The sequence below is a fragment of the Cetorhinus maximus genome, chromosome 8 (genome assembly GCF_964194155.1).
Source record: "Cetorhinus maximus chromosome 8, sCetMax3.hap1.1, whole genome shotgun sequence".
Classification (NCBI taxonomy): Eukaryota; Metazoa; Chordata; class Chondrichthyes; order Lamniformes; family Cetorhinidae; genus Cetorhinus; species Cetorhinus maximus.
The window spans coordinates 79,207,123-79,220,371 of record NC_135886.1 but is presented as its reverse complement, the minus strand read 5'-3'; the positions used below and the strand labels follow the sequence as shown (position 1 = coordinate 79,220,371).

Genomic DNA, 13,249 nt, shown 5'->3' with positions numbered 1-13,249 from the left:
GTATTAAAAATTTAATCCATTAAGTTCAGAGCAACTCATGAACTGCAATGAAACACAATGAAAGTAAGCTATGTAAGAGTAAAATTTCAATTGTAAAATGTACTGAGATGATATTTACCAATTTTATTTGCCACTAGACCAGCTAATGCAAACAGAGGAAAAAGCCAGTGGCTCTGTGTCCTGGTCAACCTACGGAATTTACATCAAGGCTGCAGGAGGTAGTCTCATCTTCCTTGCGAACATTCTTCTGTTCATATTGACAGCAGGCAGCATAGCATTCAGTAACTGGTGGCTCAGCTACTGGATTAAGCAGGGCAGTGGGGTGAGTTGTTTAAAGCGATGCCTATAGTAACAAATACAGATGTCTCTGCTAGGTACAACTAACAAGATTGAAACGTGCAGACCCAATCACCATGTTTACACCTTGTTTTGGCTTAAAAAGTTCCCAAATTGCAGCAATAAAATTGCACAATACGGTATTGTCATGCATTCATTTTATAATTTTTTACGGTAAGATAGACTGATAAAAGCTGTCAATCCTATATCACAAACTAGTGCTTTGGACCTTATGTCATTTAATGCTTTCAAACTTCAACAGAAGTCCAAAGCAAAAACAAAAAACAAAATTTCATGTTGCATTTATATCGTACACAACAACGAATATCTTGAATGAACTGAGCAGATGATTGTAGACTGACTCCTTAAGAGATTGAACATTGTATGTGATATTATTTTTCAGAATATGTCTGTTACTGAAGGTAACGTGACCTGCATCAGCAACAGCATAAGAGACCATCCGCATCAGAACTTTTACATTCGGGTCTATGCTTTATCCATGGTGGCTGTACTGCTCTTCAAGGCAATCCGTGGTTACACATTTGTTAAGGTGCTGAAATGTGCTGTTTTCCTTCCATTTATAATTGATAGACCAATATCTATTTCAATTTTGTGCAAGATAGAATAGTAAGGGTCATAGATTAACATCTCACTGTTACAATCTTCTTGGAAATGAAATCTAGCTCTTGACTTTTAAGATCCCACTTAAAATTGTGACTTTAAGTAAAACATAGGTTCCCATAAGAATTATTTTAAAAATGGAGTTAGATTCTGTAGGACCTTAGCAGGTCTGACAGCATCTGTGGAGAGAAAGACAGAGTTAACGTTTCGAGTCCGTATGACTCTTCTTCAGAACTAAAGAGAAGTAAAAATGTGGTGACATATATACTGTTTAAGGGGGGGTGGGACAGATGAAGTTGGATAGAAGGCCAGTGATAGGTGGAGGCAAAGGAGAGATTGCAAAAGATGTCATAAACAAAAGGTAGAAGAGAAGCCAGTATCACCACCATCAACACCCCTTCGACCTTTTGTTTATGTTTAAGGTGCCAGCTTCACCTGTCCCACTCCCCTTTAAACAGTATATATTTCACCACATTTTTACTTCTCTTTATCCATATTAGATTGGCTCAAATGACTCTTGCAGCTGGCAATGGCTTGTGTGCCACTTACTCATCCTGGTTTCCCTGTTGCTGTTGTCCTATAGTGAACTCGCAAGAATTCAATGGATGGCACTGAAGACTTATATTATTATTTTATTATTCTGTGATAAAGGGCTTGAGGGCTGTGCATTCTGCACCTGAACTTTCAAATGCTTCATAACTGGCAATCCTTCTTCCCAGAACAAGACAGTTGCTGATGATAACCTTTCCCTTTCAACTATGAGGGGTATAGACAGAGTAAATGCGAGTAGGCTCTTTCCACTTAGATTAGGACGAGAGGACATGGCTTTAGGGTGAAAGGGGAAAGGTTTAGGGGGAACTGCTTCACTCAGAGAGTGGTGAGAGTGTGGAACGAGCTACCATCTGACATGGTAAATACGGGCTCACTCTTAAGTTTTAAGAATAAATTGGATAGATACATGGATGGGAGAGGTCTGGAGGGTTATGGATTAGGTGCAGGTCAATGGGACTAGCGGAATAATATTTCGGCACAGACTAGAAGGGCCGAATGGCCTGTTTTCTGTGGTGTAGTGTTCTATGGTTCTATGTCACAGGGATGAGCTCATCTTGTTTGTTTTCATAAGATGATCCTAGGAAGTTCATTGGTGCCAATGCCAAGTCACATAAAAGCAGGCAGAAATCCCACCCTACCACACATCTGGTGATGTTACTGCTGAATAGGATGATCCAGGCTAGCTAGGGCCTTTAAAAATTGGTTACCAAAGCTTATTTATGAATTAAGTGCATAATTATTTCCCATCACATGTAAATAACATTTAGTGAGTTTGAGTTTATTCCCTCTACAGGAATTGATAGCAATAGAGTTCTATTGGACTATTGGTTATTTAAATCTTTAATAATTAAATATCATCTATTCTGAACAGTGCACACTCCGGGCTTCCTCCAAGCTGCATGATGCTCTATTTAAGAAAATTCTAAGGAGCCCAATGCAGTTCTTTGACACAACTCCTCTGGGACGCATTCTAAATAGGTTTGCTAAGGATATGGATGAAGGTAAGACCTGGTTGTAAAACATTGTAAGTAGGTAAACTTCTTAAAAAAAATTACTTACTGTGTTAATACTTCAGTCTGTTATGTAGCACAGTTGTAAGATGTGCATTCATGTCTGTTTTTCAGCTGGAGAATATCGTGCCTCAAATAATTGTTAAGGAGAAACAGCAAGTAGAGGCTGGGCATTATTCATATAGAGGAAAAAAAAGGGGAAGTCAGTCACTTCATTGTGACAGCAAGTAGTTCAAAGTGCAGTTTAACTGTCACTTTCATATTCATGTGAAATGCTTTTGGGTGCACATCAATATGCGAAATGACAGTACAAGTTGGGCTTCAGCCTCAAACTCTCAGCCAAATGTATGAAAGCATCCCTGCAGAGGAACGCCTTACAAAACTTTGAGTTTGCAGCTGCAAGAACATTACTCCATGTCTAGTACACAGGTGTATATCAACATAGGAGATAAATAAATTTTAAAAATTGAGTAATTCTCCCTATGTCCAGCTTTCACTGGCAAAAATGATGTATGCAATTTAATCACAACAAACTTGTTTGTGCTGAGAGATGCTTTTTGCAGTAATCTGTCATCATTGATCTGGGCCAAGCAATTTTTCTGTGGCTGACAGGGTATGAGTTTTTGTTGGACCTTATGGAAACAGTGTTCATTGATATCAAAGTTTGGTGCCACTTGGACTAAGTTCCTAATGGACTAGAAGAAAGGTTTTCTGATTGCACAATGCAGCTGGCAGACATTGTAATCTGTTGCTACCAGTCTTTCTGAAGAGTGTCTTGAAAGAGAAAGGTGATAAATAACTAACAATTGTAATAAAAACAGAAAATGCTGGAAAAACTCAGCAGATCTGGCATCATCTGTGGACAGAGAAACAGAGTTAATGTTTCGAGTCAGTATGACTGCTCTGAAGAAGAGTCAACAAAAAATGATCATGATTCATGATTACAATTTGGATTTATGACATTTTTCAGGATGAGTCTTACTGTACATCATTATGTACTTGTCACACAAATAAACAGCATAGTGATTTCTGGCTATGGTGATCAAAGTCAAAAGGTAAAGGTATGAATGCTAATGTCAACTGTCATTCCAACTTAATTGGTTTCAGTAAGTGAGTATTAATATCAATTTGCAGTGGAACACATGATGGTAGTGGAATATTCCACCTCCGGAGGGCATGAATAGTTGGTGCAATTTAGCCCTTTCAAAGATTATATTCTGTCAGCAGCAATAATAAAAAATATTTGGCTTGTTTAATTTCTTGAACTGGCTGGAAGAGAAAAGTATGGTGTCAGATTGCTCAAAGAGCCTTGATGCGCAACCCACTCTGTCATCCCTGAATAATAATTAGTTTCAGATTAATATGCTTTTTTATTGGGGGATCTTCAATGTGCAAGGTAAGGCAGGCACAGCTGCGGCTGTGAGGTGAAATCCATCAAAAGCAGTGGGCATCATCTTGCCTACTTCCAGGTTTCACCCAGGCGGATTTCAAGCTTGTGGTTGACGTCCGCTTATATGGGAAGAGAGGTCACCTGCATGAATAATCAGGTGCGACAGGTAACTGAGTGCATGTTGGTTCAGACCAATGGCCTTCAGTCAGTCTGAGTGTCAATTGCGACTTTTTGAAGTTATTTTTAAGTATCTGCATCTCAACTCCCTTGCTGTCAGCCTTCGCTGGGGAGCCTGGATCTCTGTGGAGCAGCAACAGGATCAGCAACACCAGCAGTAGCTGCCTTCTCTGCAGCCATATGCCACTCCACAGGACAGAGGGGTGGAGAGAGAACTCCAACTCAAAGGATGCAAAACCCCCTCCATTATAAGGTAAAAAGGCCAAGGCCGGGATTTTCCGGCCCCGTCGTGGGCGGGGTGGCACCCCAGCCAGAGGTCCATTGACTTGCGGGACTGGAAGATCCCGGTGGCGGGCAGGTGCGGAAAATCCCGCTGCAAGGGTGAGTTTCCTGAACATGTCAGAGCAACAGTACCTGAAGAGGCTCAGGTTCTTGCAGCAGGTGATTGTTGACACTTGCAGTCTCCTCCTCCCAAGATGACAAGGTGGCCACAAATTGCCAGTGTCTGTCAATGTCACCACAGCCCTGAATTTCTTTTGCCTTTTATATCTTCCCAGGGATCTGCTATAAACATCACCAGAATACCACAGTCTGCTGCCCAAAGTGCATCACTCAGATTACTGAAATCTTGTTTGCAAAGGCCACCAATTATATCAACTTTTCCAGTAATGATGCTACTCAAATCCAGGGGCTGCCAACTTTTCTGCATTGGCTGGATTTCCACAGATCAAGGGAGTGATTGATTGTGTGCTTGTGGCAATCAAGACGCCCTCAGATCAGCTAAGCGTATTCATGAATTGGAAGGGCTTCCACTCCCTTAATGTCGAGCTAGGTTGTGACCACTGCTAGGTCATCATGCATACCTGCATCAGATATCCACAGAGCTACCATGCCTCCTTCATTCTTCACCAGTCACACCATTTGCAGGGTGTTCTCTCCACCAACAGCCTCAGCACTGGCTGCTGGGACACAAGGGCTACCCAATGAAGATTTGGCTGCTGACTCCTTTGAGGAACACTACCACTGAGCTAGAAAAAAAATATAACAGGAGCCAACAAGAGAGCAACAATAGACTAAGCACTGGGTTGCTCAAAATGCAGTTCAGGTGTCTGGACAGATTGGAAGGCACCCTTCATCATGCCTCAGCAAGACTCACCAGGATTGTTGTGGTCTGCTGCGCTCTTCACAGCATACCTGGCTGCAGAGAAACCTGAGACGGATTCATCCAGGCAGCCATCTGAGAGTTTCATCAAGAACCCTGCCTCACCACACCAGCGTTGCCCCCCCGACCCCCCACTCCAAGCACTCCAATACAACTTATTCCGACAGTCAGCCAGCCAACCATTACAGTCACATCCTTTCCTGCTCAAAAAGGCTGATCATACCATTCATCTGAAGGCTACTGTCCAGAATGATGGGGATGCAACATGAGAATGAGAAGTTCATATAAAGTCTTCCATAATTGAAATAAGATCATTATTAATGCATTAACATTATTATCACCTAATTGAATCCTTTTGTGCAATGAAAACTCTTTCAGATTTGCTTCCTCTTCCTCCCACATGGTGCTACCGCTGTGGCTTCAGCTAGGCTGGAGGCAGGTTGCTTGTTCCCCTGCTCTGAGGCCTGAAATGCCCGTGACAGATACCATGCCAAAGACTGCCCTAGTTGCACCTGCGCAAGGGAAGACTTTGTCATCGGGGCAGAAGGCAGCTTGTGTTGCTCTAAGGGGGATGCAAGGGCTAAGAAGTGGAAGCCCTTGAGAAGAGTCACCACTTCCATGTGTTCTTTGCCCATTTTCCCTCTTGGGGCCCACCTGCACTTCCCTGCCTGCCAAGAGCTGAGAACATTTTGCTGCATGCAAGTGAGGCATTGAGCCACCAAGGTAAGGCTTTGTTCCATATAGGGACAGACAGAACATGCAGGCCATTGATCTGGACCAGCATGCGCACAGTCGCATCTGATTATCCATGCAGGTGGCCTCTCTTCCCATGTAGGTGTACATCAATGCAAATGCCTGAGACAACATGGCACATGCTAGAGATGGACTCATCCAACTTCCCTCTAAGGATGCGCCATGCATCTGGAAATGCTGACAGAAGCATATATTTCCTGTTGCTGCTCCACAAGTTCCCCTTTTGTGGATGACCTTCAAGGTTCAACATCCAGGTCCATCAGAACAGAGCTTGGAATGTCTTGCTCCTTCCAATGGGAACTCTCCACTGCTGTCCCCATCTCCAGCACCTGCTCCTGCATGCATGTGATGTACTCCTCATCAGTGCCACCCAACCTACCTTTAATGCAGAACCCACTGAGGCGTGTGTATCTGCAGTGGTGGAGTGTAGGCAGGAGTCATGTGATGGTGCATCCTCACAGTGCTCGCCCTCCTCTAAGGATTCCTGAGCTGTTACCCATGAAGGACCTGTGAGGGATGAAAGACATGAGTAAGTGCTGATAGTGAAAAAGGATACATTGTGCATATCATACAGTTCAGTTATTGTGGGCACCAATTCAACATGAGTGATTGTTAAGTGCTAATTCCCATTGGAAGGAGCAGGACATTCCAAGCTCTGCTCTGATGGGCCTGGATGTTGAACCTTGAAGGTCATCCACAAAAAGGGAACTTGTGGAGCAGCAACAGGAAATGTGTGCTTCTGTCAGCATTACCTAATGCAGTCACTAGGTCTGGGCCATCCCCATCTCTCCATCGCCGACCCCCAATATGTGTGTCACCTTGCTGAACTCCAGGGCATTTTCCCTCCTTTGTGGTCATGGTGCTATGAGTGCATGTCCATTCCCACCCTGGTTCTCTGCCTCTCCTTGGAGTTTTGCACTCTTTCCTGCACTGAGAGAAGGTAGAGATTTGAGTGTGAGAAGTGGAACATGTTGAGGATTGAATGAAAACATCTGAAGAGAAGATGACTGTGAGATTGGTGCCAGAGGGAAATAGGATGACTCTGAGTGTGAATGGAGATTTGAGGAGGTGGCTTTTGAGAAAGGAATGTGTGGAACTGCAAGCTGTGTTAATCAGAGAAGTGCTGTGGCGGAGAAAGCTATGGCAGTCAGAGTGAGATGACTGCAACTTGAGTGTTATGACATCTTTCCGGAACTAATGAGGTCATTAAACTTTTTATGACACTGTTGTTCTTGGCATTGTATCTGTTGCTGACAGCTTCCACTACCTGTAGCCATGCCTGCTTTGTAAAACTGGATGGCCTTCTGCTCCCATCCTCAACGAGGAAGACTTTCACCTGGCCATCACTATCTTTATCATGACCTCCAGGGACAAGCCCATGAACCAGGGGCAGCTTCCTACATCTTCCTTCCGTTGTGCTGCAGCTTTCTGGTTCCTTCCACAGCAAGATTTCCTCCAGCCACAAATAGAATTGTCATTGACAGGCTGGGCACATGATCTCACCCACCCTCTCTGATAGGCCAGGAAATCAGAGGCTGGATGCTGATACTATGGCTGAGTTAACCAGGTTCCAGACCTGCTACAGGTGTGCCACATTTTGGCAGGTACTAAGACTCGCACATTCTGCCTCATGTATCTCCCTTTGCTTTTGCTTTCATTATCCTAAACATGACCAACACCCAGTTAAACACCATTTTTAGTTGACTACACAAGAGCTGTGTTTCTCAATTCACTGTATAACTTCTCTTTTTATGATTGTTGTACATCTGTTGAGAAAAAGCACACGTTGGATTATTGTGCATATCTGTTATAATGGAAAATGAAGCTTTTCAATCCCAAACATTCTACCTGCTCTCTTTTCAGTGGATGTGCGGCTGACCACTCAGACTGAGATGTTGATCCAGAATATCATTCTTATATTGTTCTGTCTTGGTGTCGTCAGCTCCGTCTTCCCGTGGTTCCTTATTTCTGTGTTACCACTCAGCATTATCTTCATGATAGTCAACAGAATCTCAAGGTAGTGTCCCTTTGGTTAATTTTCTATCAATAAATCTGATATTAATGGAGAGAGGAGATTGTTCTATTCAAGGAGTCAGGCACAAGCCTGAGTTCCTAGCCTGCCAAACAGAATCACTATTCACTACTATGAAATTATTGATCAGATACAATCTCATTTTCCATTAATCGTCACCTTATTGGTTTTAACAACTGTATTTTAAAAAGATGAATATTAGGAACTGTGACACAATAATATTGACCTAACTCTGTGTTAACAAGATAATCTTTTAAATCAATAATGTTCCAATACTGCCATCAAGAGGCTGATAACTAAAAATATGGAATTAAGAAAAATCAACTTAAGGGGCAATCTCTGTAGCTGACTAAATAAATTAACTGTTTTGTTTAGACCTCAGCCACACAGGCCATGATAGTGCCCAATTTGATTCATGTTATGGATCAATTCAGCTAATCTCAGCCCTGGCAGTGCTGCAGCTCTACAACTAACTTCATTGTTGCTGAGTTAGAAGAAACAAAAATTACAAACATTGTTTGCATGCTGCTGAAAAGGGCACATGTATGGACATTGAATAAGTGGAAACAATAAGTGGACTTGGTTGTGAAACCCAGTTAGACATTCACAATCTAGACTCACAGATGGTAACTACAATGAAAAAATAGAGGGCCACCAGTGGCTTTGGATATGTACCTCAGTACATTTCTGTTGTGAGACAAAGAGAGAATGGAAAGGATGTGAATAATTGGCAGTAATCTGAATTCTCTACCTCTTGGCAGGGTGTTAGTTCGTGAGCTTAAGCGTATGGACAGTATTAGCCAGTCACCGTTTACATCTCACATCACCTCCAGTGTCCAGGGCTTGGCCACAATCCATGCTTATGACAAGGAAAGTGAGTTCCTGCAAAAGTAAGTAGCAAATACTTTTTGATTAAAACAAAATAATAAAATATATTAACTTTCAGCAAAACAAGATTAATAAATGTAAAATTAAAATGACATTTTAAGCATTACAATCTTCTGTGGTTTGCACATGGGGAGTTGTCAGGTAAGGTGAATTAGAGCAAAAACAAAAATACCTGGAAAAACTCAGCAGGCATCTGCAGGGGGGGACACAGTCAACGCTTTGAGTCCGAATGACTCTTCATCAGAACTGATGAAGAATCATTCGGACTCGAAGCGTTGATTGTGTCCCGCTCCACAGATACTGTCAGGCCTGCTGAGTTTTTCCAGGTATTTTTGTTTTTATTCTAGATTTCCAGCATCCGCAGTATTTTGCTTTTATCAAGGTGAATTAAAGGGTGGGAAAATAATTGGATGAGTGTACAGTGGTAGTTTCATCCTGTTTTGAAGTCGTAGATTGTACACTTTCCCATAGTACTTTGATTATTATTTATAATAGCATCACAAAATTTATAGCAATGTGGGAAGCAAGAAAAGCAGAGCCGGTCAGAGAGAATAAGAACAGTGGGATAAGTTTGCACAAGTAGTTTCCATTACAAATATGGATGTAGCAAAACACAATATATTAAAAGAAGTTGACACAAATGTGTGACAAAACAAGACAACTGCAAGTAAGGATTTGTGGACAGGAACTTTGCAAGTAGATATTTAATTTTAATGTATTATTATAAGTAGCGAGGAAAGGACATCAGTGTTGTCAATAGACATCCTTAATATATTGAGGCCAGCGTTTTATGATACCCAATCCATTATCTGAACATTTTTCAGCTGTCACCACCACCAGTGACAGACCTTTAAACAACAGTATTTCACTCTTGTGTTGTACAATTCAAAATTGTTTCTCCAGATACAAGCCAAATTTTGAAATAAATTCTTTAACTGCACTGCTAGATGTTTTTCATGGTTCGCATGAACATAAAAAGTGTGCAATTTTCCCAAGGCCGCTATTATGTTTCACTGATTTCTTTGTGGCTTTAATATTAAGGGATATTTATTGTGCACAAGTTATTGAAGATGGCAAGGCAGGCTGAGAAAGTGCTTATCAGCTTGTCCCTGAAGCTTACCAGTTGAAGTTTAGGACTGTAAGAAAGAGACCTAATCAAACATTTGTAGAATTTGCAAGAGGAAAAGAAACTCTCTGGGATCAATGGTTGAGGGCATTTAAGTTAGACAAGACTTTTGACAATGTAAGAGAAATTATGATTATGGAAGAAGTTAGAAATAGTATTCCAGTAACTATCAAGGCATATTTAAATGAAAGACAAAGTAAAAATATAAGGGCAGCTGCTGTTTTAGCCAATACTTATGATATTTCACACAGACAGTTGAGTGTAGGGAAAGTATCCTTTGGGAGTCAGCAAGGGAATTGGAGACATAGAAAACCTAGTGATGGTAAAAGTGTTAGTAACAAGTAGCCAGTTAAGGAATGCCAGTTTATTAAAGATGGAAAGGTTGAAGGCCACGGTGAAGCAAGAAAAGTAGTATGTTACCATTGTATCAAGGCTGTACATACAAAATCAAATTCTTGGAAGTTAAACTGGAAACCAATTGCATTGACAGGAACTCAGAGTTCTGTAAGTAAAAGTGCTGTTGACTCTTGAGACCCAAGTGCAAGACAGACCAGTAGCCTTTGTACAGGCGAAAAAGGAAGAGTCAGCATTAGCCATAGAGATGGGAATCTGTTCACAGCCTACCCAAAGAAGTTCTGAAGGGCAAGTTATAGAGATGTTTAAAGATTTTCTATGCGGGGGGAAAGTATATCCGTATGTTCTGGGAAGAGCAGGAAAGACTGTTAAGATGCTAAGAGATACAGGGGCTAGGTAGTCATTAATATTACGGGATAGTGCCATCTGCTTTCCAGAAGGGTTGTTGCAGGAGAAGGTGTTAGTTGGTGGAATTCATGGAGGGTTCAAACCTATTTCATGATATAAAGTAAATTTAAAGAGTAATTTTAAAACAGGAGAGGTGATTGTTTGAGTGGTTTGCCCATTGCAGGAGTTCAATTCATTCTAGGGAATGATAAATCTGGATCAAGATATTGACCATGCCTACTGTAGTAGAGGAACCTGTTGAGATGCAATCAACAGAAGTTTTACAGAAAGAGCATCCTGGATTGTTTCCACATTGTGCGGTGACGAGGTCACAGGTACACAAACTTAAACAGGAAGAGGAAAAATCTAATTGACAGGGGGAGGATACCAAACCTCAGTTGGCTGGATCAATCTTTGAAAACATTACCCAGGAAAAGGAGATTAGAGAGGATGAGGTTGAGATGTTTAGTTTATTGAAGCAAGTGGAGTTACAGCAGCAGGATCCAGACTTAAAACAGTTATACTTTGAAAGAGAAGATAAACAGAAGGAGATACTGATAGTTGTAGGTAAGGAGGAGGAAACGGAAATTAAAGATTCTGAAATTGACCTTCCTTTGATTAAATTGGACGGTGAGGAAGTACTTAAGAATCTAAATGTGATATTAAGTTACCTTCCAAAAAACTGTTGAAGTGATTTATAAGAGCTGTTGCAGTCACACAAAGCAGTTTGTGGAAATAGACCAGGGAAGACAAATTTGACTTTGCATGGTGTTGATGTGGGGGATTCAGTTTCAATAAGGCAACACCCATATAGATTTAATCCAGTAAAATTGGCTCAAGTGCGGAAAGAAATTGAATTTATGCTTGAAAATGACATCATAGAGCCCAGTCACAGTAATTGGAGTTCACCCATTGTAATAGTGCCAAAACCAGATAGATAATAAAGACTGTGTATTGATTACCACAAAATAAATGCAATAACAAAAGCAGATTCAAATCCTATTCCACGATTGGAGGTTATCGAGAGAGTGGGACAGTCAGCGTTTATCACAAATTTGATTTTCTGCGAGGATACTGACAAGTACCCTTATCGGAAAGGACAGAAGAGAGATCAGCTTTGTGATGCTGGAAGGTCTATATCAATGCAAAGTAATGCCCTTTGTATGAAAAGTGCACCAGCAACATTTCAGAGACTAACAAACAAGGTGATTGAAAGATTAAGCAATTGTACTGTCTATATTGATGACTTAGTGGTATTCAGTCAAACCTGGGAGGAACATCTACGACATTTAAAGGAACTGTTTGACCATCTACAGGAAGCCAATTTGATTGTAAATTTGGCTAAAGTGAATTTGCCACACTGTTGGACATGGTCAAGTGGCCCCACGAGATGCAAAAGTAAAAGCTATTGTAGAGATCCTAGTGCCTACAACAAAATAGGAAGTTTTGAGATTTCTGGGCATGAGTGGATTTTATTGGAAATTCGTGCCAGATTTTAGCCATGTAGTTGTTCACTGACTGGATTATTGAAAAGAACAGGAGATTCCAATGGACACAGGAGTGTCAGACTGCATCTGACAGCTTGAAAGATGTACAAACCACTACACCTGTTCTAGCAGCATGATTATACAAAGCAGTTTAAAATGACTGTTGACGCCGGTGATATGGGTGCTGGTGCTGTGTTGCTACAAGAAAATGGGGCAGGATTTTCCCCTCTTTGGGTGGGCATGGTGGGTGGGCCCGGGCGCGGCCGCAAAACCAACCGCCGCCCGCGATCAGACCCCAACTGCGATTTCACGCTGGCGGGTCAGTTAAGGCCTGCCCAGTGTGAAACGCGGCTCCGCACTGGCTGGGAAGGACCGAGCGGGGTGGGGCCTGTCGACCGCCGGGCCCAATGGCAACCCAACGGTTGGTTTAAAAAGGCCCAGGCAGCCCCAGGTAGGCTGCCAGGGAAGGACTTCTGTCTGCCATCCTAACGATGGATCCAAGTGCGACTGCAAACTCCAGGCGGGAGGGCAGGTTGAGTGGGCACAGCCAACCCCGGATCCCGCTTTTCTGATGAGTGCCTCCCTGTCCTCCTGGAGGAGGTGGCTGCCAGGAGGGGCACCCTTGACCCCAGAGATGGGAGGAGGACGCCACCACACCTCAGCAAGAGGTTACGGGAGGAGGTGGCAGCCCAGGTGAGCATCCATAACATGGTGTGGCACACCTAAGTCGAGTGCCGGAAGCACTTCAATGACCTGCTGCACTCAGGAAGGGTGAGTACCATGTTAGCATGGGTCAATGTGCAGAAATGTTAAGGTATGGCCGCCCACCACTGGATCTCAGGGGTGCTACAGTCTGAGTGCTAATTGTCAATCACGCCAGAGCTGGCCAAGGGGGTGAGCCCTGGGTGCCTTGTGGCTCGAGGGCCACCACTCAGATGTGCCCTTGGAGATGCTTCTCAGCTGTGGTTGGCCAG

The 13,249-nt window shown here is 42.5% G+C and overlaps 1 protein-coding gene and 1 long non-coding RNA gene across 9 annotated transcripts in view; one reads left to right on the top strand and one right to left on the bottom strand.

Moving 5' to 3' along the window:
- The window catches only part of LOC144683753 (ATP-binding cassette sub-family C member 5-like), a 225,188-nt gene that overhangs the window by 179,033 nt on the left and 32,906 nt on the right, over window positions 1-13,249 (top strand). For 7 of the 8 annotated variants that reach the window (XM_078547108.1, XM_078547111.1, XM_078547110.1 and 4 more), the window contains 5 exons: window positions 138-322; window positions 740-886; window positions 2,381-2,510; window positions 7,865-8,018; window positions 8,795-8,923. In XM_078547108.1, the coding sequence (XP_078403234.1) occupies window positions 138-322; window positions 740-886; window positions 2,381-2,510; window positions 7,865-8,018; window positions 8,795-8,923 (745 nt within the window). Of the gene's footprint in view, window positions 1-137; window positions 323-739; window positions 887-2,380; window positions 2,511-7,864; window positions 8,019-8,794; window positions 8,924-13,249 lie in introns of those variants that run through there. The other variant, XM_078547115.1, reaches the window with a different exon arrangement.
- Window positions 479-2,724, bottom strand: LOC144683757 (uncharacterized). The gene is made up of 2 exons (XR_013577331.1): window positions 2,569-2,724; window positions 479-1,136 (listed from the first exon to the last, which is right to left on the bottom strand). It is a non-coding gene; the product is annotated as an uncharacterized LOC144683757 (long non-coding RNA).